This window comes from Lagenorhynchus albirostris, chromosome 11, assembly GCF_949774975.1.
Source record: "Lagenorhynchus albirostris chromosome 11, mLagAlb1.1, whole genome shotgun sequence".
In the NCBI taxonomy this organism is placed as follows: domain Eukaryota; kingdom Metazoa; phylum Chordata; class Mammalia; order Artiodactyla; family Delphinidae; genus Lagenorhynchus; species Lagenorhynchus albirostris.
In genome coordinates this window covers 9,494,300-9,521,084 of record NC_083105.1, presented here as the reverse complement: position 1 = coordinate 9,521,084, position 26,785 = coordinate 9,494,300, and the positions used below count along the sequence as shown (strand labels likewise).

Below are 26,785 nucleotides of genomic sequence, written 5' to 3'. Positions count from 1 at the left end.
CTCGCATGACAGAAGTCAGGGGCAGGCTGGAGGTGACTTCTCTACTGACTAGAGACAGAGCTCCTGGGCCCAGGATTGTCAGAGCCGCAGTTTCAATCCAGTCCACTGGGTCCACATTCAGTGTACTCCCCGTGGCTTCCCTGTCTGAGTCGCAGTGGCACCAAGGAGTGGCTTGAGCGAGCGGTTTTATACCCTCATTTTTATCAGACCCCCTCAATCACTCCAAGCAGACACTGAGTACAAGAGCCGAGCTTGCGGGACTTCCCCGGCGGTCCAATGGTTAAGAGTCCGCGCTTGCACTGCGGGGAGCGCGGATTCAATCCCTGGTCGGGAATTCCCGACGCCGCGAGGCTCAGCCAAAAAATAAAAATAAAAAAGCTGAGTTTGCTTTGCAGACGCAGCAGCTTCGAAATGAGACCCCTTGTCTCCGTTCCCAGCCAGATTGCCACACTCTAGCTGTCCCACATAGAAATTCTAGAGCCTGCAGGGGCTGGGGTGAAATGGGTCCAGGGTGGAGACAGAGCCTCTGGCCAGCTCTGGCATTCATTCATTCATTCCACAAATACCAAGTCCCTGCTCGGTGCCAGCCTGTGTGTCCCACCGGAGATGCTCTAGGTCAGTGAGAACAGAATTGAGTCGACAGGCACCATCCAGAAGGCTTGGGATGCGATGAGAAGGAAATCCAGTGGGGAGTAGGTACCTCTGCCAGGGGGCGTGGAGGGCTTCCAGGGGGAGGTGACCCCTGTGTTGGTCCTAATAAAGAAGGTGGGGGTGGAGGTGCATTCCAGGTGGGAGGAACAACATGTATAAATAAATACTTGGGGGCACAAGGTCTGAGTGGGTTTTAGAAACGTTGCTGAGCTCCTGGGGACCCCGGGTGTGTGAGTGAGAGCAAGTCAAAGAGGTGTGGGGGGCAGGCAGGGTGGGCAACCCAGGGTCGGCCTTGGGCGCCAGTTTCACAAGCTGGGCTGCATCGGAGGGCCATGGACAGCCTCAGAGAGGGGTTTTAAGCAGAGAAGAGGTGTGTTTTCGGAAGTTCCCTGCAGAGCCATGTGGAGGTGTGGCTTGGGGAGGGCTCTGGGGACAGGAGGCCCAGCAGGAAATGTGTGGTGTGGTCTAGCCTGTCCTATCCCAGCACCAGGCAAGGCCCTGCCACTTACTCAGGGGGCTGGGTCCACGCAGGCATGTCCTGTGCTCCTTTGGTGTGTATCGCTGACAGCCTCAGAATCTTCTTGTCCTCTTCGCCTGCCTGTGACCGACCTTTGTCTGGTCCATCTCTCTCAGGCCTGGGAGAGAGTCAGGGCACGGAGGTCAACAGGAGACGTGGATGGTAGGTTTCTGCATGCGTCTTGGGCATTTCTTCGTGTCCTGGGGCAGTGTGGGAACTTGAGGAGTCTTGGGTTTGGCATCGAGACCAGGGCCGCCAGAGAGGGACCTTGGAAAATCCTCACCTGGAACGTGGGATTGGAGCGCCTGGGTTCAGGGCCGACTCGGTTTGTGAACATGGATGTATAAAGGGCCTGCCATCCAGTTCATTCCTCTAGGCACGTGACATCCCTGTCCAATGGGTTTCATGACCCCCGCTTTAGGTGAGATGCTGAGGCCCAGAGAGGTTAACTGGAGCTACTGGGATGGCAGCCCATGCCTGACTTCCAGGACGTGGCCCTTTCTTCCTGCTTTGGGGAGTCCCCAGCCACATGGGGAGTCCCACACGGCCACTTGTGCAGAGCTGTTAGGCAGGCTTGAGCCTGGGGAGAAAGAACAAAGGCTGGGGGAGGGAGGGCGGAGAGGAGGAAGAACCAAGGGGAGGAGGGAGGAAAGGGAGAGGGCAGATGGCAGAGCTGGCACGGAGCCACAGTTGGCACCGACACCGGAAGAACCAGCTGTCCGGTGGGAGGAGAGGCAGGGCAGAGCGTCAGGAAGTGCCTGGGGCCCGAGGCCTGAGTCCGTGTTCTGCGCCCACTCCGCCCCTGACAGGTGGTGTGACGTGAGCGTCTGCCAGTGCTCTCTGGGCCCATTTCCCCATCTATCAGATGCGGGGAGGACAGCCAGGTTGGGCTGGTGGTTCCCGGCCTTTCTACCCTCAGCAAATGCTACTCCTGCTCCTAGTGGGTTGTAGGTTGGGAACTTGGGGACTGGTCAGTATTTAAAGAAGTGATGTCAGGGACCAGCCTCCTGCACCCCTGATGCTTTGTGGGGGCCTGCAGGGGGAGCCTGGGCCCCAGATCCATACTGCAGGAGCAGAACAGTGTCAGCTGGAGCCGGCAGGGTGGCCCGTGCCCCTGTGATTCTGGGGAAGCCCTCCCTTCCTGGAGGGAGATGTGCTCACCCCACCTCTGCCTGGGAAGATGGTGTGGGGGGAGGGGGACCGCAGGGAAGGGGTGGCTGGGAGAGTCCCAGGCTGTCAGGCCCAGACTGTTCAGAAAGCCATCACCTGGGAACCCCAACCATCCCGGCTCCTCAAATGACTCAGGGTCCAGGGGTCAAGAGGACATGGTCTTCCCCAAATCTTGGGCCCCCCTCTGAGCATCCCTGATACCTTTTTTAAGTTGCACTGTAACCTGGACTCCCCCCCGCACCCAGACCCGGCTTCCCCAGCAGCCTTCTCAGTGGGGGCTGTTCTTTGCCTCATGCCCTCCCTCTGCCGGGCCTGGAGATGGGACACAGTCATCCCGGCTCCTGAGGCTGCTTCCAGACCATTCTCCCCCAGCTTTGAATCTCATCACAGCACTGGGCCAGCCACTCCCCTCATTGCAAGCCAGCCCCAGGTCACTTGCCCTGTCCCTCAGCACCGCCCCGCCTTCCATCCTGCTGACTGTAGCTCCCGCTTCCGTGATCCTTCTCACAGCCTGGCCTCTCACTTCCTTGGCCTCCAGCCTCCCACAGTCTTGTCCTCCCTGCCTCAGCCACTCTCACTGGGTGTACCCTGGGCCTGGCCCTTGTTCCTGGCGAGAACTCAGGTGTCCGCCTCTCCCCACCCCTCCTGTCGTTCCAGCGCTCTGCCTCGCGCGCGGTCCTTGGCCTGGGGCTCCCTCTGTACACCGGCCCTCACCCCCTCCTCCCCGCCCCCCTCGCCAGCTTGGGCTCCCTGGTGGTCTCACCCACCTGCTCCCGGCTCTGGCCCCACTGCGTCGCTGCGCTCACCTGGCAAAGCCCTGCTTGCATCCACCCTCGGCCTCCTCGCACCCGCCCCTCCCCCAGGCTCTCTCCTGTTCTGGTGGCCAGGCCAGCCTCGCAGGGTCCACCAGGTGCACCCTCTCACCTGCTGGAGGACTCAGATTCCCTCCTTCCCTCCCTCCCTCCGCCCTTGCCTCCATCCTCCACTCTGGCTCTTTCCCATCGGCTTACAAATGGGAGTTCTTCCCACGCCCTTGCCCATGCCTCTGGTCCTGCGGAAGATTCGTCTATGGTCTCCGTCTCTGGTGTTTCTCCCCTGGTTTTCTCTCACTTGCGCCCTGCTCAGGCTCTCGCCCTCACCTCTCCATCTCGTCAAGATCATCCGTGACCTTCACGTTGCCAAATCCTGTGGCCAGTTGTTATTAATGGCTTTCACGGCCGCATCTGGCGCAGTGAGGGGTTCGTACGTCCTCCCGTTGGTTCCGTTGGTTCCGACAGCCGCGGGACTGCCGCCTTCTCTTTAATGTGCCTGGTCTTTGCGAGACTCACAGTCTAGTGGTGGGAAATGTGGCTGAGGAACCACTTAAAGTATGGAGGTGAGCATAAGCCCTAGAGTGAGGGACGCTCCCTCAGGCTCCCTCGGCTCGGGACAGGTGGGAGGAATGAGGCCAGCCAGGCGGAGAGGGGGGACATTCCAAGCAGAAGGAGCAGCACGGGTGAAGGCGCGGCAGGGCGGTGATGAGAGGCTGCTGCCCCCCACCTCCACGCCCCATGGGCTGTAAGCTCTGGGGGGCAGGGACCGCGTCTGTCAGGTCACTGTCGTATCCCCAGTGCGAGACGGCACCTGGCATCTTGTCATGGCTCACACGTGGGTGAATGAGGCTGGGAATTGCCGTGCTCTGTCCTCCTCCGTCCACCCACCGTCCCCATTCAAGTCTGCAGTCTTCAGGGCTGGGTCTCAGTTTCCCCGTTTCTAAGGAGGCTCCCTGCTCTCCTGGTGTTTGTGCAGCCACAGGAGGGAGAAGACAGGGGAGCCTTCAGATCACCAGGTCCAGCGAGTCTCAGTGCCGCAGGGATAGGGGCCCTGCCCAGCAAGCCCACTCCCCACCCCCACTGCGGAGAGCACACGGAGACAGCTTACGGGAAGATTACTGCCTAATCCGCAGCAGGTCTCTGCTTCCAAGGCTGCAGAGGTGGTGGCCGGTCCGGGCCTGGGAGGAGAGAAGGGAGCCCGCCTGCCCCGCCCCCACCCTGCGGCTCTGCACGAGGCTCTTGAGGAAGCCGAGTGCCCCCCCACCCAGTGCCCATCACGCGCCCCTGCGTTGGCTTCGGCCCTTTCCCTCACGTGACCCGGGGGGAGGCAGGGCCTGTTCCCGTGAAGGGGGGCCCTTGCAGCCTGACTCATCCCTCAAACGCTCGGCTGCCCGTTTCTTTGTCCGCTCTTCCCGTGGGGCCCAGGAGGCAGGTTGAGGACTTCACGGGGATGCGGGCAGGAAGGCGGGCTCAGCTCGAGCTGAGGGAGAGGACGTGGCAGCCCTTTGTTACGGAGTGAGCTCCCTGTGGTCAGAGGTGTGCAAGCCAAGGATGCTGAGGAGAGAAGAGTCTTTCTCCCAACTCTCGTGCTGCCTGTGTCTCTGCCCATCTATCAGGCTTGCTGTTCACTCACCTTGAAGCCTTTCCTGACCCTCCCTCTGGGTCTGGAGTGGAGACATACACCCAACAACTGAACCAAAAAATAAGAAAAAAATATGTAATGAGGTTATCAAGAAAATAAATGGGGGTATTGGAGAATATTGGGAGTCAGGTCTGGAGAGCTTCTCTGAGGAGGTGGCTTGCATTGAGATTTGGACGTTGAGAAGGAACCAGCAGGAGCCAGCCTGGAAGATCTGGGGAACTCTAGGCATCCCAGGTAGAGGGAACAGCCAGTGCCAAGGTCCTGAGGCAGGAATGAGCTTAGGAGGGAGCAGAGGCAAGTGGCAGGAGAGGAGGCTGAGAGGAAGCTGGAACCCTGGGGGTTGGGGTGGGGAGGGGATTTCACCATGCGGCTGTTGGTGAGTGAGATGCAGCAGGGGTGACACGATCTGACTTAGGTTTAGAGAGATCTGGATGGTGCAGGGGCGCAGGAGTGGCGCACAGAGGCTGGGAAGCTGCCGTCATCGCTTAGCAAGAGGTGATGGTGGCCTGGACCGGCACAGGGGCGGGGGCCGGAGGCTGCATGGAGGAAATTGAGAGTTTGGGGAAGAATGAAGAAATAGACCCAAGTGCCAGGTTGGATGGGGTTCAAGGACACGCCCACTCTGGGGTCTGAGCAGCTGAGTGGGGACCAGTGTGCAGATGGATGAGGGGGCGGGGAGAGACCAGAGGTGAGACCAGCAGCCCGTCGGTGTCTTCTTCTTCGGGGCTGGACTTTATCCTCAGCCCCGGGAGGGACTGGTGAGAGTTGGGGGAGTGGTGAGCGCCCCCTGGCGCCCGTCTGGAGATGGGTTGGAGGAGGCGGGAGAGGAGGCTGTCCTGAGTCAGGCAAGCAACACTGTGGCCTGGAAGTGGACAGTAGCCGATGCCGCGAACTGGAGAGCCGGCGAGCGGGTCCGCTGGCTGCCTGCAGCGTGAGGCAGGGACCAGGGACTCCTCCCAGCCACCGGTCTGAGGAACAGATGTCTCTGTACAGGGTGAGGTAGATAGAAGGTACCATCCGGAGCTGGCAGGACCGGAGAGTCGTGGACTCCTGACCTCATCTCTTGACAGCTTGTCTGGGGGAAGACTCAGCAGGTGCCCAAGGATGTTTAAAGCCTGGCCTCTGGGAAGTTCCCTGAGAACAGCAGGGACCTCTGTCTCCACCTGCCCCTGATGCTGGCTGGGCCCAGCTGTCCCTGGAGCCCAAGTTAGCCTGATGCCCGGCACTGGCCCAGGCACAGCCTGCCAGCTCTCTGGGCGGATGTGGAGAAAAGTGGGCCGGGCCCCTCCTGCACTGTGGGGAGGTGACAGGCTCGGCACAGCAGCTGTCTCTCCTGGGTCTCGTGCTGGTCCTAGAGTCTGGGATCTGGAAGTCATTTCTTCATGGGGAGGCAGCTGAAGGTCGAGGTTTGGCACACGTTCTGGAATGGGGCTGGACCTGGGGCAGGCCTGGGCAGGAGGCCCGGCACCATGCTTACCTGCTCCGGGTCATCCGGCCGTGGGCTGGCCAGAGTCCAGGCCTCATGGAGCCTCAGCTGCCCTCTGCTGGAGTGCGCTAAGTAAGCCTGCTTTGTTGGGGTGGGTGCTTTGTTGTTGTTTATCTGTTGAAGTGTAGTTGATTTTTACAATGTTAGTTTCTGGTGTACAGCAAAGTGATTCAGTTATACATATAGGTGTATATATATATATATTTTTTTCAGATTCTTTTCCATTAGGTTATTACAAGATACTGAATATAGTTCCCTGTGCTCTACAGTAGGACCTTGTTTATCTGTTTTGTACATAGTAGTGTGTATCTCCTAATCTGTGGGGTGTTTTTAGGTTTATTTTTTTCCTTAGAGGTTTTGATGAGGATTAAATGAGATGATTTTTGGCAAGCCCTCCCAGTGGATGCAGGGCCCCTGCAGAGGCTGTGGGCTGGCTCAGGGTCGGGGGTGAGGGTGGGCCGGGGGAGACAGACCGCTAGATGAATCCCAAGCAGGAGTATGTGCAGGGTTAGGGTGGGTGAGAGTGACTGGGAAGGAGGGTGTCCCAGGAGGCAGCTGCAAGTCACCACCTCCCAGCAGCGTTTTGAAGGGTGCGAAGGAGTTCGTTCCTGTTTGAAAGATGAAGAAGGTGGGGAAGGGTGTTCTGGGAGGTGGGAACAGCCAGGGCGAAATTATCAAACAGCCTGTGGCTTTGCTAGTGCTGGCCCTCTAGGATGGTTGAGTCGTGGGGTGGGAGAGAGAGTGATGTGAGGCCAGGGCAGGGTCTGGCAGTTCTGGGGCGTCTGTTTCTGTGTGTCTCTGAGTCCGATTCCTTCGGTTTGCTTTTCTGAGTTGGAGATAGCTCTGCTCTAAGTGCCATCTGGAATCCGTTTTTTTAAGGCTCAGGATTGGATTATAAAGATGGTGAAAAAAACAGAGTCTTGCCCCAGTTTACCTTGGTGCTTTTTTTTTTTTTTTAAACATTTTTCTCTAGTGCAAGGGAGGGAGGTGGTTTTTCCTGTGCCTGCCTGTGCCCAGTGGCCCCCTGAGTACCTCCCGGGGCCCTCACCCTCCATCTTCTCCTGTTTCCTGGCTGCTGGTTCTGCCTCCGCAGCCCTGTCCTGGCCCCTGCAGCAGATCTGCTTGTTGGGGTGAGCTTCTCCCTCCCATGCCTCTGCCACCGTGGCCAGCGTAGAATTTCATTGTGGTTTAATTTCCGGTTCTCTGGTGGCTGCTCTGCGTGCTCCTTGCCACCCGGCCTTAGCGAGTCACCCCAGAGGCCGCCCGACACAGGGCACCGGCCTTGGATTTTTGTCAATACTCCATCCACCCTTAAACAGCCGTGGGACCTGGGCAGTTCCCTGGACGTGGGTAAAATGAGAATAAGGCCATGGACCTTGTGGAGTGAAGAGCATGTGTTTCAGTCACATCGTGGGTCTCGAGGGAGTCCCCGTTCCTCCTGCCTTGGACTGTGGAACAGAAACCTGGGGCCTGGGCCTGCTTTTGGGAGGCTCCCTCCCACTCGGGGTGGGGAGACTGCAGCTAAATGGAGGAGTTAAGCTGGGGCCCAGAGGGTCCTGCAGGGGGTGTGGTGAGACTGCAAGGGCCTTGTTGTGTGTCCTTGGCAATGCTGCTTCCCCTCCCCTCGGCTCAGTTTCTCCATCTGTAGACTCTCAGCCTGGTCCAGGGGTGGCTCCCTGCCCTGGCCCAGCCCTGCAGCCTGCGGGGGACCTGGCACGACACCTCTGTTCCCAATTCTCATCCAACCCAGCCCCTCCCCGACTGCCCTGCTCCCCGCAGCAGGCCAGTGTCTGCAGATTCTGGTGGCATTACCTCCAAAGGACATTCAGCCCCCACTACTTCACCCCATCCCACTGCCCATGCCAGCCCCGCCCGCTTGTCCCTCACCTGGGCGCTGATTAGCCCCTCTGGTCTCCCTGCTTTCACCCTCGCCCCACAGTCTTTTCTCCACCATGACCAGGGTGAGTCTTCTTTTCTTTTTGCGGTACGCGGGCCTCTCACTGTTGCGGCCTCTCCCGTTGCGGAGCACAGGCTCCGGACGCGCAGGCCCAGCGGCCATGGCTCACGGGCCCAGCCGCTCCGCGGCATGTGGGATCCTCCCGGACCGGGGCACGAACCCGCGTCCCCTGCATCGGCAGGCGGACTCTCAGCCACTGAGCCGCCAGGGAAGCCCCGGCAGGTGGATTCTTAACCACTGCGCCACCAGGGAAGCCCAGGGTGAGTCTTCTTAAACCTAAGTCAGATCAGTCACTCACCTGCTCTTAACCCCAAAGTGCCTCCTGAGCTCAGCCTTCCCCTGCAGGCCCTGGGGGCTGGCCCCTGCCGACCTCGGGACCTCCCCTCGCTCACTGTGCTCCAGCCACACCCTGTGCACCTCCTCGAGGCACCAAGCTTATGCGCGCCCCAGGGCCTTTGCACTTGCGGTTACTTCTCCCTGGAACGTCTCTCCCCAATATCTGCGTGGCTCTGCCTTTCTGCATATGGGCGTCCGCGCAAAGGTCACTACGTCAGTGACCCCCATCTGCCCAGTCTGTCTCCTCCTGCCTTGCTTGGCGCTTCTTCGGGACACTCGTCTGGACTCTTGTACATGTTTCTCAGCTGTTTGTCTCCCTGATGAGAACAGGGACCTTGCCCCCTCAGCCTCTCGCACAGGGCCTGGCACGTACTAGGTGCTTAGAAATACTTGAAAATGAATGAACAACCGATAGCAAGCCCCAGTTCTCTGGCCTCCGAGCTGCGCCTCCCAGGCCCCGGAGGCAGGGGGCCCTGGGGCTGCAGAGCGGTCATCTCCCTGGGGAGTGCAGGCCCAGCAGAGGGGCAGCTCGCCCCACCGCCACCCAGCATAATCGGAACAGTTAGTTACAGCCCAGCACCTACCACGTGGTAGAAAGAATATTACGGAAAGAAAACAGTGCAAGGGGCCGGGGGTTGTGAGGTGGGCAAGGAGGTGGCTGGTGGGAAGTGGAGGGAAGGGAGGCACCGGGGGAGGTGGGCAGAGCGGGTACTTAGAGGACCTTGACCACCAGCCCTAGAAGCTTGGATTGTGTCCAGAAGGCCCAGGGCCGGGGATTGGGGGCACTTAGGTGACCTTCGTTCTGCAGGGTGGGGACCATGATCCATAGACCCAGATCTCGTTGCTCCTGTGGCTTCTCACTGCATTTAATCCAATGTGCCCGTGGCCCACCAGGTCCTGCCCTCCCTGCCGCTTCCTGTCCCATTGCCTCCTCCAGCCCCAGCTCCCTGGTCCCTGCTCCAGCCGTGCTCCTTCCCTCACCTTCAGCCTTTGCCCCTTCTGTTCCTGTGCCTGAAACACGCTTCCCCTGATCTGTGCAGGGCTGGCTCCTTGGCCCAGCTCAGAGATCACTGCTCAGGGCTCCCTCCCCTGACCACTGCCACCTCTTCCCAGCACTTGCCACCGTGGGTCATTGCCTCAATTATCTTTTCCACTTGTTTAGTGTCAGTCTGGCATTTTTTGGTTGTTTACTCTGCATCACATGCTCTTCCTTACACGTAGGACCTCATTTATTCCTCACAAAATGTCAGTGGTTTAGGGGCTATTGTTGTTGGGAACTGAGACTCAGAGAGGTTAAGCCCAAGGTCACCCCGCTAGAGAAGGGGCCAGGCTCTCGCCCCCTCACTCCTGTAGCTCCAGATGGTCAGCTCCCCGACAGCAGGGGCTCCACGGACGTGGTCCCCCTTGACGCCCCCTCCCAGCACAGTGCAAGGCACTGAGAAGCCTGTGACCTGTGATGAATGCCTGACGGAGGCCCAAGTCTGCAGGAGGGAGCCGTGGGCGGAGAGGAGGGCGGGGAGCCCAGGGGCTGAAGGACCGGCTGCAGGGAGCTGGCAGGCCAGCTCTGCCAGTTCCGCCGGTCAGGTCCAGGAGACTGTTTAATCTTGCTCCTTCCCCTCTTGGGGACACGCCCTCACCAGCACTTTCCTCCTGGCGTCTCTGAGGACTCCCTGCTCCTCTCCCCCAAGAGGGCCCGTCTTAATGCTTCCTCCTCTGCTGTCCCCAAAGCCCGGACTTCCGCCCACCTGCTGCCCCCACCCCTCCACTCAGCCTGCTTTAGGGAAGGGGTCCACCCTTGTTCCAGCCCCCAGGGAGCGTGTCTTCTCTCCCAGGGCCTCTGGAGAAGGGAGTTAACCCTTAACGAAGTCCTGACTGCTGTGCTCTGTGTACTTGTGTATAATGCTTCCATCAGCCCTGGAGGGAAGGTTAATTTTTACAGAGGACCAATCTGAGGCTCAGAGAGGTTAAGTCGTTTGCCTGAGGCCACACAGCATGAGCAGCAGGCCTGGGATTTGAATCCAGCAGGTCTGTGTGACTCCTCAGCGTCTGAAGTCTCTGTCTAATCAAGAGACTTTTCCATTTTGCTGGATTGGTGATGTCTGATGACATTGGGACTGGGCCTCAGATTCCCAGCCTGGCAGTTTTCTGGTAGGAGCCTTGGACTTGTCTTGGTGCACAGGCCCAAGGGGCTGTGTGAGTGGTGGTCCCTGGAGTCATGCAGTGCACGGCCCAGGCAGCTGGCTGTCAGAGCCCGCCTTTGTCTCCCAGTGGCGTCTTCGTTGCTTGTCTGGGCTGTCAGTAGCCCAGGGGTCCCTTTCACAGTTGCTCTGAAGTCTGGACTTCGTGCCTCTCCCCTCCTGTGCCCCTGAACGCCAGACTTGCCATTCCAGTCCCACGGCCTGTTCCCATCACACTGATGCTTTCCTACTGATCCCCTGGGTCTCTGGAAATAAAGGGTCACGCCTGCTTCAGGGCCCACCTCCTGAGGCTGAGGGTCAGCTTGGTCAGGTGAAAGAGAGCGTAGGGCTGAGGTTCAAGAGACCTGGGTTCAAGTTCAGCCTGTACCCTGACAACAGTGTCACCTTCTCTTTCTGAGCCTCAGTTTTCCTTCTCTGTCAATTGGGGGCAGTACGCATTGCCCTTGCTGCTCCATGTGGAGATTGTGAAGATGCAGAACCTGTGGCCGGGCGGAGCTGTGTACCAGGAGGCCTGTACTGGTCTGCAGGTTGAGGTGACATGTGCGCTCCCAAATCAGGACTGGTACATGTGTGGCTCACAGGCCACCACTGCCCATTTCAGTGCCCGTGGCTGAACCAGGACACAGTACCCCCCGCATCCTTTCTTTTTTTTTTTGAATTGCAGAAAAATTCATATTACCCACAATAACCCATTTTAAAGTATACAGTTCAGTAGCATTTAGTGGATTCTCAATGTTGTGCAACTACCACCTGTCTAGTTTCAAAACTTTTTCATCACCCCATGAATACCCCCCATACCCATGAAGTAATCACTCCTCATTCTTCCCTCCCCCAGCCCCCGGTAACCTCTAGTCTGCTTTTTGTCTCTGTTTTGCCTATCCTGGGTATGATACGTAAAAGAAATCATAATACTGACCTTTGGTGTCTGGGCTTCTTTCACTTCTTTCTTCACCTGTTTTAAGGTTCATCCAGTTGCAGCATATATCAGAACTCTGTCCCTTTTTATGGCTGAATAATATTCCATTGTATGGATGTGCCATTCATCCATTCATGGACATTTGGGTCAGAATCCTTGTTAACACAAGTGTCATGAACCAGCGGTCTCCAAACCTTAGTTCGTGCCGTCCTTCAGGAAAAATTTTTGAATCAGTGCTCCCATTAAACGTAAATTTGAAACCCACGCACCTATGGTCAGTTAATCTATGACACAGGAGGCAAGAATATACAGTGGAGAAAAGACAGTCTCTTCAATAAGTAGTGCTGGAAAAACTGGAGAGCTACATGGAAAAGAATAAAATCAGAGTGTTCTCTAACACCATATACAAAAATAAACTTCAAAATGGATTAAAGACCTAAATGTAAGACTGGAAACCATAAAACTCCTAGAGGAAAACATAGGCAGAATACTCTTTGACATAAATCATAGCAGTATTTTTTTGGAATTATCTCCTAAAGCAAAGGAAATAAAGGCAAAAATAAACAAATGGGACCTAATTAAACCTAAAACCTTTTGCACAGCAAAGGAAACATGAACAAAACAAAAACACAACCCTACTGAACGGGAGAAAATATTTGCAAATGATATGACTGATAAGAGGTTAATATCCAACATATATAAACAGCTCATACAACTCAACATCAAAAAAACAACCTGATTAAAAAATGGACAGGAGACCTGAAGAGACATTTTTCCAGAGAGGAAATGCAGATGGCCAGCAGGCACATAAAAAATGCTCACCATCGCTAATCGTCAGGGAAATGCAAATCAAAACAAAAGTGAGATATCATATCACACCTGTCAGAATAGTTATCATCAAAAAGAACATAGGGACTTCCCTGGTGGTCCAGTGGGTAAGACTTCACACTTCCAATGCGGGGGGCCCGGGTTTTATCCCTGGTCAGGGAACTAGATCCTGCATGCTGCAACTAAGAGTCCAAATGCTGCAACTAAAGATCCCGCATGCTGCAATGAAGACCTGGTGCAGCCAAAATAAATAAATAAATAATAGATAGATAGATAAATAAATAAATATTTTTTTTAAAAGAACACAAATAACAAATGTTGACGAGGATGTGGAGAAAAGGGAACCCTCATACACTGTTGGTGGGAATGTAAATTGGTGCAGCCACTGTGGAAAACAGTATGGAGGTTTCTCAAAAAACTAAAAATAGAACTACCATATGAACCAGCAATTCCACTCCTGGACATATATCTGAAAAAAACAAAAACACCGACTTGAAAAGATACGTGCACCCCAATGTTCATGCGTTATTCACAGTTGCCAAGAAATGGAAGCAACCTAAGTGTCCATCAACAGATGAATGGATGAAGAAGATGTGGTACATGTTGTATATATATATAATGGAATACTACTCAGCCATAAAAAAGAATGAAATTTTGCCATTGCAGCAACATGGGTGGACTTGGAGGGTATTATGCTAAGTGAAATAAGTCAGAGAGAGACAAGTACTGTGTATCACTTATATGTGGAATCTAAAAAACACAACAAACTAGTGAATATAACAAAAAAGAAGCAGACTCACAGATATAGAGAACAAGCTAGTGGTTACTAGTGGGGATTAAGAGGTACAAACTATTACGTATAAAATAAGCTACAAGGATTTATTGTACAACAAGGGACTATAGCCAATATTTTATAATAACTATAAATGGAATATAACCTTTAAAAATTGTGAATCACTATATTGTATACTTGTAACTTATATAATATTGTACATCAACTATACTTCAATAAGAAATGTGGATTTGTTTTATATATATTACTGCTACACTAATATGTCCAGTACATTATAAAACCCATGTAAAGTGTAGACATCTTAAAAAGATACAATTTAAAAAATGATGCTTCTTATATTTTTTCTCACACCTGCGCTGGAGTCACTTCCCATCATAGGTGTTAGCTAAGGATGAAAATGTGTCTGGGTCATATTGAAATTCTAGTTCCTTATTATAGAAAAGTTGGAAAGCGAAGTGAAGTGGACAATGGACGATAAACGCTCTGCAGCCTGCACCTCAAGTTCACTGTAGGCCACATCTGATGTTCTGTTTTCCTGTTTGTGTGTTTGTCCGTTGGGTCTGGGCCTCCTCATAATCATAGTTTCTGGGGAGGCGAAAGGTAGGAGGAAAAAGCATGAACTTCAGAGTCAGGTCCCTGGGTTTGAACCAGCTCTGCCACGTACCAGCTGTGTGACTCTGGGCACATTAACCAATACCTATACCTTCCCTGCTTCATCTGCAAAATGCCGATATGCTGATTGTCCTCGTTAGCTGCTGCTGTGTAACAAGACACCCCAAAATGTAGTGGCTTAAAACAACAAACATTTGTTATCTCACAGTTTCTGTGGCCAGGAATCTGCTTAGCGAGGTGCCACTGCCTCTCACATCATGGTGTCAGCCAGGGCTGCGGTCTCATCTGAAGGCTGAGGGAGGATCCATTGTCAAGCTCACTTACATGGTGCTGGCCGGACTCGTTCCCTGTGGGCCACGGGGCTCAGTTCCCTGCTGGCTGTTGACTGGAGGCCTCTCAGTTCCATGCTGCGTGTGTTTCTCCATAAGGCAGCTCAAAACCTGGCAGCTGCTTCAATCAGAGCAAGCAAGTGAGAGGAGTCAGGAGGGGGTGAGCATGATGGAGGCCAGGTCTTTGTAACCTCCTCGCACAAGCGACATCCTGTCACTTTTTGACGTATTCTGTTTGTTTAGAAGCAAATCGCTAGGCTCAGCCCACAGTCTAGGGGAAGGAGATTGCACAAACGCGGAATACCAGGAGGTGGGGTCTTAGGGGACCACCTCTGCTGGCTGCCAGCCCAGCTGAAATAGACCTGTCTTGGAAGTTGTTGGGGAGCACTTAAGGAGGTAACACATGTTACACTTGGGGTCCTGCAAGTAATTGACCTGTTGCTCTGTAATTGACAGGATTGTGACTGTTGTATTTTTTTCATTTATCATTCTTTCCACTTGTCAGGGCCTGGGCAACAGGGAAGGGTGGGACCAAGGACAGGGCCTGAGACCCCAGAACAGCCCGTGGCTCTGCAGAGCAGAGGGGAGCACAGAATGGGGCTGGGCACGTGCCCACATCCGGGGGAATAAGCTGGGGGCTTGCTGGCTTGGCAGTTTACCACCCAGAGGGCTGAGACCTCTTCTCCTGGGAGGCCAGGTCCAGTCCTAGAGGAACTGTGGTATCAGGGCCCAGGAAGACCTCTCAGCACCTGGCTGGAAGGGGAGTGGGGCCACATCTGTGGTCAGAGGGTCCTCAGTGCCTGCAGCTGAAGAAGAAGGCGATTGACCCCGCCTGTGCTGTGTGACCCCAAGCAAGTTCCCCTCCCTCTCTGGGCCTGCCCTCTGAAATGCATGCTTAACACCGGCCCTGTGGCTGTTTGGGGTGAAGAGGGCTCACAGAGAGGCAGGCAGCGGGCCGAGGGGGTTGGCAGCCCTCCCCTCCCCTGGGGCTGGTACTGGGAGGGGTCTCACGCCTGCCCCTGCCCCTCCCCCGCCACCGCAGGTGTTCTCCATCGTGGTGTTCGGCTCCATCGTGAATGAGGGCTACCTCAATAGCCCCTCAGAGAGCAAGGAGTTTTGCATCTACAACCGCAACCCCAATGCCTGCGGCTACGGCGTGACCGTGGGCGTGCTTGCCTTCCTCACCTGCCTGCTCTACCTGGCCCTGGACGTGTACTTCCCGCAGATCAGCAGTGTCAAGGACCGTAAGAAGGCCGTCCTGTCTGACATCGGCGTCTCGGGTGAGCCCCCATCCCAGTGGGCACCCCCCAACCCCAGCGCAACAGAGTCCGCAGGGGGCTGTCCTGGCCGTGGTCCTCCTCAGCCTCACGCACACCTGGGAGGCGGCTGCCACCCTTCTCCCTATTTTCCAGATGGGGAAACTGAGGTACAGGCAGGTGAAGAGACAGACTTGGGGTCACAGGGCTGGCAGCAGGGAAGGGTGGGACCAGGGCTGGGCCTGAGACCCCAGAACAGCCCACAGCTCACGCGGGGAGGGGAGCACAACGACCAGAGGAGTTACCCCTTCTTTCAGTGGCCTCCTCTGGCCCCTTCCCTGGTGGAGCCCCGTGAGAAGTAAGCAAGGCGATGGCTGAAGGCCCTAGCACACAGTAGGTACCCCGGGAGGGTCAGGACCTGGAGCTGGGGAGCCACCGTGACCTGCCACCCTTGCCCTTCAGAAATGGCCTTTGGCAGAAGTACCCTGGTCTCTGTCCCCATGAGTTCCGAGAGACTGATTGGAGGGTGCTTGGATTTGGTGTCACTGGCCTGGGGTTGTGGTCTCAGGTGTCTGGCTGGGACCTCCCCCCACTTCCTGGCCCCAGGACTCTCAGGATGTGCCTGGCTTGCAGGCAGTGAGGCCCGGGGTCCCTTAGACTCGAAGGAACTAGAATGACATGAGTGGTTCTCAAACTTCGTTCCATGGAGCCCCTGGGTTCCCCAGCAGTGTCTCTGGGAGGGGCTGGGCTCTAGGCACCACCCCCGGCACACACGCTTTTTATCCTGAGCAGCTCTGGACTTCTATGGATAGACTGTGGGCATCTAGAGATCTTGTTGCCACAGGGCTCGCACCACTAAACTCCCCAGACCTCGGCTCTCCAAGGGCCCCTCACTAACCTCGGGGCCTTGTGAGGCTGCAGTCACACTAGTGGTTGAGACTCTGACCTGCTGGCCCCGGCGTCCCCTCATCCTCCCCTGCCCAGTTCTCTGGGAGGCTGCAGGGTTGGGTGGACGCTTCCCCCAGAGAGCTGCAGGTCTCAGGGTGGACCATGGGTCAGTCAGGGATTCAGCCAGGAAATGTGTGTTGGCTGAGGTTAGAGACACGCCGGCCGAGGCTGACTGACTTTTCTCTGTCTCTCCTCCCCTCTGTGTCTCCCTCCCTCTCACTGCCCGGCCCTCCCTGGATCTGCTCCCGGCCTGGCTGGTTCCTTTCTGTGGTCTCTCTCCCGCTCTGCATCTGACCGACCTCTCTGTTTCCGCCTGCACCTTGCCTGTGCTCTCCCCACTCTGACCCCCACCCCCTCTCCCTTTGGGGGTGGGGGAGCGTGGGAGACGTGCTCTTGAACGTCCCCCGTTCCTCGGTTTCCAATCGCCTCCCTCTTCGCCCCCTCTCCCCGCGCGGGCGTCTGCCTGGCCCCGCGCACACCCCAGCCTTCTGGGCCTTCCTGTGGTTCGTGGGCTTCTGCTACCTGGCCAACCAGTGGCAGGTCTCCAAGCACAGCCCGCTGAACGAAGGGACAGACGCGGCCCGAGCTGCCATCGCCTTCTCCTTCTTCTCCATCTTCACGTGGGTGAGTATACCGCCCACCCAGCCCACACTCGCCGGCCCCAGCCAGGCTCCTGGGCTGGTGGCCTTTGAGCATAGCCATGGACTCTGTTCTGCTTCCCTCCTAAACGCTCATGGCGGGGCTGCTCCCTGAGGAAGGAGACTGTCCAGCAAAGACAGTCAGGTGGTGGTGGCAGACCCTGGCTTTGGTGCAGAGCACCATTCCTGTGGTAATGGACTCCCCTCCCAGCCACTCCAATAGTTGGGTGGTAGGTAGTTACTGTCCCCTTTTACAGATGACAAAGCTGAGGCCTAGATGGGAAGATAAGGCCTTGAGGTTCAAGGCAGGGAAGGAGCCCAAGCAGAGAGTCAGGAGACCTGGGTCAAATCGTGGGGCTGCCTTTAATTTTCTGGGCCTCTGTCTTCCCATCTGTAAAGTGGGGAGATTGGATTTGCTGTGGGGGGTGTCACAAACGCAGATGGCCATGGGGCAGGCAGGATGTGAGAAGGTGTGAGTGGACCGGGTGGCATGTGCACACCGTCCTAAAAGGGTACCCTCTGCCCGGCCCCTGTTCTGAGCAGTAATGGGGACCCACAGAGGCCAGGTCTTCCTGTTTTCCCAGGGAGCCCAGAAGTCTGAATTTCTATGAGAAATCTGATCTTTATGTGTTAGCAATTTGTTCAAGTTTAAAAAAATATATTGTGTGGGTCCAAAAAAGCATGTCTCTGGGCCCCACTGGCCAGAGGTCACCCCTTTGCAGGCTCTAGACCACGTGGTGTTGAGCACCCATCAGCGTGACAGCAAGGCTGGTCCTTCTTTCCCACTGGTTCCAGGTCCTCTCGATTTACTTTTTCTTCTCTCGTCTCCCTCCTGCAGATATCTGGGGTTATGTAGGCTCCGTTGCCACATCCCAAGGGTTCTCACCTCCCCTCTGACAGTGCCCCCTTCCCTCCAGACCTTCCAGCTGTCCTGACCCCTCCTGTGAAGCCTTGCTGCAGCCAGCCTTCCCTGTCCCCCCTGCCCTCCTGGGCCTGTCCTAGACTTCTTCCTTTTTTGTGGGCTCCTGGCTATCCCTTTTCTCTTGGGGGCGGGGCTCGCAGAGGAGGAGTGGGTGATTGGACACCAGGACTTCCAGGGGTGGGTCTGAAAGCCTGACTGACAGGTGCCCACCAGCCCACTGCAGTCAGCCTCCCTGCCGGCACCTCTGCCTCTCCCTGTTCTTCCCCGCTGGCCTCACCCCTGCTGTCTCCTGGCAGAGCCTGACCGCAGCCTTGGCCGTGCGGAGATTCAAGGACCTTACCTTCCAGGAGGAATACAGCACGCTGTTTCCCAGCTCAGCACAGCCGTAGGCCCGCCCGGCTTCCAGAGGCAGGGAGCCCTAATCATGCCCAGTGGCAAGGTTGGGGGGCAGCCCACTTCCTGGACCGGCCAAGATGCCAGGGCGTGCAGGGCGGTGGAAAGCTGGCTAGAGGGGCCAGTTAAGACTCACCATTCGCTCATTGCCTCCTTTGTTTATTCTTCATGTGTCCGTTCATTCAGTAAACATTTATTGAGCAACTGTTATGTGCCTAGTGATGAATCAGATGTGGTCCCTGGCCCCAGGAGCCCACATCCTGGGGAGGCGAAGACAGACAAACCGAAACCTCCCCCAAATGTACTGCACAGGTTGTAGAAGGGCTGGAGGTGGCTCCACACATGGGCTGTCAGGGTGCCGAGCTGTGGGCTGAGAGCCCGTCCCGTGGCTGCAACATGAAGGCCGATTTTCCAGTCGCCATGGAGGCTGGCTGCCAAGGGGGGTCTGGCCCAGGACATCAGAAGACTCATGGTCTGCTCTGCTCTCGTGTGCTTTGTGACCCTGGGCAGGCCTTTGCACCTCTCTGAGCCTCAGTCTACTTCCCTGGACTGAGGAGTGATAATGGACCAGCCTCTCAGGGCTGTTGCACAGATGAAACAAAGCTTGGCACAGGGCTTGGCACAGAGATGCTCAATAAATGTAGGTTCTTTTGTTCATTCATTCATTCATTCATTCTCTCCAAGGAGTCAAGGACACCTTCATAATCTCTACTTTGGGAGTGATTCCCGTGTGGTGAATCCTTGTTCTTCCAAAGGACCTTGGCCCCCATTTCTACACAGGTTCCCTCTGCTGCCCTGCACTGCACGGTGGAAATGCCACAGAGAGTGCACCTGCTCTGAAGAAGCAGGGCCAGGTGGACCACCAGGTCCCTGGGCTCTGAACAGAACGCCCAGCCTCACCTCTGCACCCCAGTCCAGCAGGGGCCCACACCCCTCCTTGGCTCCTGTCTGTGGCTCTTTGAACTGGCTGGCTAAGGGAGGCCTTGACTCAGTGGGGATGGAGGAGTGACCACAGATATAGCACTAGGTGCCTGTAGCTAGAGGCCCCTTCCTGGAAGGGTCTGCAGAGGTCATCTGCTCCAGCCCTCTGCCTCCGTGCAGACCCCAGTGGAGCCAGGGAGCTGTGGGAGGACCAGGTCTGCAGAAGTTCCTCTCGGGGACTCATTCATTCATTCATTCATTCCCCTTGTGCTCTTGTGGGCTCACTGATGGCTCAAGGGAGCTGACAACGTTGCTGGTACCCTAGGGGGGACTTTCCACCTCCCTGCTTCTCCAGGCTCCTGCATCCGAGTGCCCCCACAGCCAGGACCTCTTACCAACATAGTGGAAAATACAGGAGGGCCACTCCTAACTTCCTCAGCCCACCTCCTTGAGGCCTGGTCTGCCTTTCCCAGGCCCCTGGCCCTTTGCCCCCTGCCTCTCACCCATTGACCCTTTTGGGTTCCTGGTTGACTCAGTGCCTTGTCAGCAGGCTGATCAAAAGGAAGGAGGTGGGGAGGGCCGTGGCCTGGGAAGGGGCAGGACCCCTGTGTTTAGGTCTGGGTTCTGGCACTGACTGCCATGAGGCCACCCTTTTCTAGGCCTCAGTCTTCCCAGACCCCAAACAAGGGTATGTAGAACATTAGCATTTTCCCATCACAGGCAGATTACCTGGATTGGGAAGGTCTCTGGAGAAGACTTTCAGTGCAAACCTATAAACACTGTCGTTTAATGACAGATTTAAGTTATTCCCTAGCTTGGTGTGATCAGTGTCATTGTCCTTCGTAACAATGTAACTGCTTTTACTGGAAAAGAACTTCCCGCCTATGCATCTATGCGGTAGACAAGTCTTTCCCAACTGCGTCCTGTGAAAAAAGGGCTTCAGTGGTCGGATAAGGTTGGCAAATGTTGCTTGCCATAGTTTTCCCCTTGGGGATCCCAGCATGTATTAGTCATTAGTCAAAGCTCTGACAAGTCCTATAGTCTTCTATTTAACTCAGTTTCCCAAACTTGTTTGGTGAAGCATTTCAGTTAGAATTAGGTTCAGTGACAAATGACAGAAATCACAAATGACAGTGGTTTAAACAAAGTCTAAGTCTGGGAAGACAGTCCAGGGCTGGCATAGTGGCTCCAGAAGTCTATAGTGACCCAGGCTTCGTCCATCCCTACAATTTGGCTCATGGACCTCATGGTCCATTATGACAACTAGAGCGCCCGCTATCACACCTGCATTCCAGGCATCAGGTCAAAGGGTGGGACAGAGAACCTGGGGGTGACCCATTGGCTAGAACTTAGTCATATGGCTGTGCCTAACTGCAAGGGAGACAGAATAGCTTTTAGGAGATGCCGACATTTCTCTGTCCCACCAAAACCTTTTTTCTCCATTCCATCTAACTCCCTAAGAACACATCTTGAGAAGGATGCTGTGGGCCTTGGGGGCATTTTAACACTCCAAAATGAAGAGTCTAGAATTTTTGTTGACCCAGAGTGACCTCTGGGATTAGGGGCCATAGGGCAGGTGATTTCTGAAGTTCTTTGTGGCTAGAGAGTGTGGTTCTGGGCTGGCTTCGAGGACGGCCTTCCCTCCTCCCCAGTCAAGCTTGTTTCATCTTCTGTGTTTTGAGGATATTTAACCCTCTATTGCCCGTGTCCTGTGGACTAACCTCTACTAACCCAGTGCTCTTGTCTGTCTTTCCCCTAACCCGCCTGTCCTTGTCCCCGCCGACCCCCGTCCCCAGGCGGGCCAGGCTGTGCTGGCCTTCCAGAGGTACCAGATTGGCGCAGACTCGGCCCTCTTCTCCCAGGACTACATGGACCCCAGCCAGGACTCCAGCATGCCTTACGCCCCCTACGTGGAGCCCAGCACCGGGCCAGACCCCGCCGGCATGGGTGGCACCTACCAGCAGCCGGCCAGCGCCTTTGAGCCCGAGCCCCAGGGCTACCAGTCACAGGGCTACTGAGCCACAGTGACCGCCTGCCCCCCGCCTGCCTGTGACCTGCCCCAGCTGCCCCCTGCTCCCCTTCACACCTGGCCCCCTTCTCCCTCCCAGGCTGCCCTACCCGGTCCCTCCAGGTGGTTCCACTGAGGTCCAGGGCAGCTCGGGTGGGATGGGGCAGTGAGGTGTTGGGGGGGTATCCACATGTGTGTGCAGGTGTGTCCAGCAGGGCCCTGGGGTGTTTGCATTCGTTCCTTGTGTCTTCGAGCGTTCGTTGAGCACCTACTGTATATCAGGCCTGTGCTTGGCATGAGTGCTGAAAGACAAATGGTCCCTGGAAATGGGGAAGAGGAGATGTGGAGGAGGCCCTACTGGTACCAGAAGTAGGAATGGAGAGAAAACTAGACCGGGAGGATGCTGGGAAGGTTTGGCTGCAGGGTGTGAGCACCCACAGGACACTGGGGGCTGTCACCCGCTAGGAGTGATACAACTGCCCTGCTAGGAGTGTTGGCCTGTCTCCATTTTATGGCTGAGGAAACTGAGGCCTGGAGAGGTCAAGGTCACTCACCCAGGGTCATTCAGGCAGCCAGTGATAGAGATGGGGCCAAGCCCAGGCCCCTGACTGCAGAGCACCTGCTGTCCCCTGGCCTTCCCACCATCCCCCCTCCCCGAGCTGGGGGCTCCACCGCTCAGTGCTACCGTCACTCTGGGAGGGCTTGGGGACCTCAGCCCATGAGACACCCTGATTCTGCTGCAAGCCAGGGGCCTGCTCTTCCCCGACTGTTCCCTCAAGTGGGACAGCCCTGCCTCCAGGCCCCTCTCCCCACATCCCGCCAGCCCCTCCCCTGGCCGCCTCCCAGGGCGGGAGAGCCAAGAGGGCGGGCCTGGCTCCCGTGTGCTGCTCCGTGCTGCGCGTATCCCGCCAGGAGCTCCAGCACGCCTTTGTGGCCTCCTGGCGACTGACCACTGTCCCTGACTCTCGGAGGGGCTCGCTATGTCCCTGCCCGGGGCCGAGTGGACAAGGAGGCCTGGATGGGGAGCACGTCGCCCAAGGTTACAGTGAGTGAGTGGCAGGGCTGGGCTTGCTACCTGGTCTCCTTGGTCCCAGCTACCCAGCAGGTGCCCCATTCCCTGCCCTTGTGACCTCCCAGGAAACAGAACTGATCTGGGACACTGTGTCATCTTCCCTCATTTGGGGTCAGCCAGGGTCCCAGGGGCTGGGACAGCCAAGCTAAAGCCTTCCAGAAGGCCTGCCAATGGCCGGTCTCCCTATGGGAAGACAGGGGCTCTACACCCAGCAAGGCCAGCCTGCAGTTGCTGTCGTGGGACAAACTGTCCTCAAGATGAACGGTGAGAGCCCCTGGGGCGTGGAAGGCTCCGGGAGGCCACAGGCTGTAGGGGAGAGGGTGGCAGGTGTCCTCAAAGGCACAGGGAGGGTTGTGGGGGACAGGGAGGGACTCTTACACAACGTGGGCTCTCCACTGAGCCTTAAGTGTTGGGGAGGCCTTGAAGAGGGGAGAGGTGTGGAGAGACCTGGGGCCCAGCATCCACCAGCCAGTGCCTCGGGAAGCAGGGCACTGGGATTGCAGGTCAGCACGGTGCTGGGTGTTCCCACCACCAGCCCCCACGAGAACCCTAAGGGGCAGGTAATATTTGTTCACTTGCCTGTTGATTCAGCAGTTATGGGGCATCTGTGCTGGGAATATAGAGGGTGGGGCCCCTGCCCTCAAGGAGCCGACAGTCGTCAGAGGTGAGCATTAAACCGACAGCTGTATCCAGGGTCCATTACAGGGGTGAGGCGCTATGCGAGTGCATGACGGGCTGCGGCTCCCCAAGGAGGGGCCCTGAGGATGGGCAGCAGTTAGCTTGGCAATGAGGGAAGGAGAGGAAATTTCCTAGGCAGAGAAGTAGCATCGTTGTCCCCACTTAAGGGGAAACTGAGGCTCAGCACGTGAATTAGCAGTGGAGCATGGATCAGGTCTGGTCAAGTCCTCCCAAGGGGCAGCGGTGACGGGAGAGGACCCCAGGCAGCCAAGTGACAGCTGCTTGTTGCTGACTTCAGTTTTCCACGTCTGGGGAAGGGGCTCTATCTATGGTTCTCTCCCCCTGGGTGGCCCAAGTGGGGACAGGATGGGGCTCTGGTATCTGCCAGGTTGAGCAGTGGAACCGGTACCAGAGCAGCGGTTTGCGAAAAAGGTAAGGGTGGGAGTGGGTGTGTTTCTGGCAGAGAGAAGCTCTGTGCCCACATAGGATTCTATGAGAAGTCCTCTCCCTCACCCACTCCCCACCAAAAACATCCCTTGCTGATGGGCACCAGGAGACCCCAGGGTGCTGCCCATCTCTTCCCCTGGGCACCGACCAGCTGCTGGTGATGCTGGGCTAGAGGGCAGGATACCATTTAAACTTTACCCGGTCGCTGGGTGTTTATTACAGACTCTACCTGCCACCCCAGAATGGGAAAATTTACAAGGCCCTGCCAGGATTGGGGGCTGCTGAATCCCCACTAGTCCTGGGGTGCTGCCCAGACAGGGTCCCGTGGTCAGGCTGTGCTGCGGCGGGGGTGAGAAACAGGAGCAGGGATTTGCAGGGCGGGAATTGATTGAGACCCAGGGCTCCTGACTCCCCTGCTGAGTGGTTGGTGGGGAAGCCCTGCTCCTTCTGTTGGCTGAGGACAGCCCCCGGGGACCCCAAGCTTAGAGCCTGTGCTCACAGGCCAGCGGTATCCCCTCTTCCCTCCCTGCTGCCCCCCCGCCTCCCCCTTGCTTCCAAGCCCTTCCTTGGAGAAGGGCATCCCTGCAGTCCGACCTTGCTGAGTTTGGGCTCCCTCCTCCTGTCAAGCGCAAGAGAGGGCCAAGGAAAACTGGGTTCCACACAAGTTTAGAGCTGCACGGACGCTTAGGGGTGGTAGAGTCTGGGCCAGGAAGACAGTGACTTGTCCAAAGTCAAGCACAGAGCCAGAGGTTCGGGATCCAGGTCTCCTGCCTCCGAGTTGACACTCATCCTGCTCCATCACAGGCATCTGGTCCACCCGGGTGTGTAACAATTGAGGGACTAACTCCCAGGGTGCTGGCATCTGCTCCCCACTCCACCCTTCCCTGGTGGTTCTTGATCTTCGAAGACTGTTGGGGGTCCCAGGCTTCCCCCCACGTTACCCCTCGGGAGCCCCCAACCTTGGCCCAAGACCCCTTTGATTCTCTAAGGAGCACAAAGGGGGAGCACCCCTCCCAAGAGTTTGTGGGAGGATGGACTTGTCCATCCGTCTCCCAGCGCTGCCCCTTGATGTGACGCTCGCCATCCCCTGGTGCCCACAACCCTTGTCTGGGTGCCCTGGCCCTTCCCGCAGCGTTACTGCCTGTGTATAGTATAAATATATATATTTTCTATATATAAGATGTATAATATAAGGCTCCACAAATATATCTCTGTGCGCGTGTGTGTGCAGTGAATGGCAGTCCCCATCCTGGGCCCCCACTCTGGACTCCCCCACCACCTGGTTAAGTCTCAAGAGTGAATCCGGTGGCCCCATGGCACCCTCCTCTATGACATCCGTCCATTTGTGGTGAACCAAGTGAAGGTGGTGACTTCTGGTGACATAGTAATAAAGTGAAGACTCCAAACCCACCAGTGGACTGCAGAGTGTCACGGTGTTTTTTTGGTTCTTGGTGAGTGTGGCTTGGCATTTGCCCATCCCCTCTGTCTCCCCTGACCTGGAACATGCTTTATTTGTTCATTAATGTTTAGTAAAAAGTAAAGTCATTACAGATGAAGCCAGTGCCCCTCACCTTCACATGTGTGCATGCACGCACACCCCATCGCCACTCCCTTTCCTGGTCCCTTCCCCAACCACCACAGGCAGCCAAGATTAGCTTGGCCTCATTCCTTCCGGACCATTCCCATGCTCTTACGTACACATGTTTGCAGGGCGCTGTTTTTAAAGTTAGTGGCCCTCAGCTGCCACAGGATTTATTCAGACTCTGTAAAGTGCCAGACACTGTGCTGGGCCCTAGGAGTTCAACACTGAACCAGGTAGACACCCCTGCCCTTGCAGAGGTGGTCTTCCAGCAGGGGAGATGGACGTTAAACCAACGTGCAAGCAAAAATCTCAACTGTGTGAAGTGCTGAGAGTGTCAGAAGATGCGGTTTAGACCTGGGCCCCTCTGAGCAGATGACCCTTAACCTGAGCTGTCTAGGATGAGCAGGGGTTCGCTGGCAAGAAGGTGGGCTGGTGAGCATTGTGGAGAGGAACTAAAGCGCTGTCCTGTCTGGGGAAGAGCTTGAGAGGGGGGGACACAGGAGAGAATGTGGAGGGTACTCGAGTTGCACGGCGCAGGGTCTTGAGGCCTGCATAGGCGTTTGGTTCAGAGCCAGTGTGTGGAACCCACTGAAGAGCGAGTGACCGTCCCAGTGTGTTCTTTAAAAAGACCACTCCGGTGGTGAGATGGCAGTCGAGGTTGCTGCCCAGTGTTCAGACAGGAAGGTCACCTTGGCGATGAGAAGAGTGGAAGAAGTTTGACGGAGGAGCAGATCAGTAAATAATGGACTGAGTAAAGAGGGGTGAGGTAGGTGTGAGAACACCTCCCAAGTACTGGAAGTGCTGGAGGTCAGGCTGGCGGGGAGGAGCAGGTGAGCTTGGCTCTCAGTATGCACCTGTCAGTTATGGTGCTGGCCACGCCCACTCCTCTGCTCTCTGCAAATTCCGCAGTAGTCCCGGCCTGGGAAATAGCCTCTAGGCCTCTGATTGGACAGAGGTGAACACCTGATCCACGGGCCGCCCCTTCACAGGCTGATGGGTCCCAGGGCCTTGGCGCCATGGCTGTTATAAAGCACCGCCCCCCCGTCCCACCCCACCCTATGACCAAGCCAATCAGGTTGCTTCCCTCGGCGATGGAGCAGAGGGACTGGTCAATCGGGTGGGCGGAGACTCAGGAAGAGGCGCGAGTCCCAGGAGAAAGTGGAGAACCGCAGGTTTCAGCCTATCCAGGTTCTGTCCTGCTTTGCTTTAAGGAGGCCTGAAGGCCGCAACTGCTCGCAATCAGAAGAGCCCCACCACCCGTGGAAGGCCCGCCCTTGAGGCTGCTGTCCCCCCACCCCCAGCCCGGCGTAAGGAAGCGTACCCCTGGGACACAGTGGGGCCGGGCTCCAGCCCGCTAGCTTCTGCTTGACCCCGGGGCTCACCTGTAACAGCCTTTCCCCTCAGTCTTCAAGAAGATTAATGGAATTGTGATCACTTCGTAGTCACACCGTCCTCTATTTGCACTTTCTGTCCTCGTCATCATTATTCCGGTATTCCCTCCACCCTTTACAGTTACCACTTGTCACATATTGCCAAAGGACTTCAAAAATTGACATCGAAGGACTCAGATCTGCCATCTGGGATGGGGGTGGGGGAGCGATTCAGAGGAAAGTGTCTCAGGTGGAGAAGACTGTGCCCCAAAGGGGATGAATAGGACATCACCGTGAAGAGCG

The 26,785-nt window shown here is 56.4% G+C and overlaps 1 protein-coding gene across 4 annotated transcripts in view; it reads left to right on the top strand.

Moving 5' to 3' along the window:
* SYNGR1 (synaptogyrin 1) overlaps positions 1-25,176 on the top strand; it is a 29,110-nt gene extending 3,934 nt beyond the window's left edge. The window contains exons 2-4 of one of the 4 annotated variants that reach the window (XM_060166558.1): positions 15,290-15,527; positions 16,986-17,075; positions 21,122-25,176. In XM_060166558.1, the coding sequence (XP_060022541.1) occupies positions 15,290-15,527; positions 16,986-17,075; positions 21,122-21,306 (513 nt within the window). In that variant the 3' untranslated portion in view covers positions 21,307-25,176. Of the gene's footprint in view, positions 1-15,289; positions 15,528-16,935; positions 17,076-18,307; positions 19,062-21,121 lie in introns of those variants that run through there. The other 3 variants (XM_060166556.1, XM_060166555.1, XM_060166559.1) reach the window with 3 other exon arrangements.
* Positions 25,177-26,785: the final 1,609 nt, after the last annotated feature.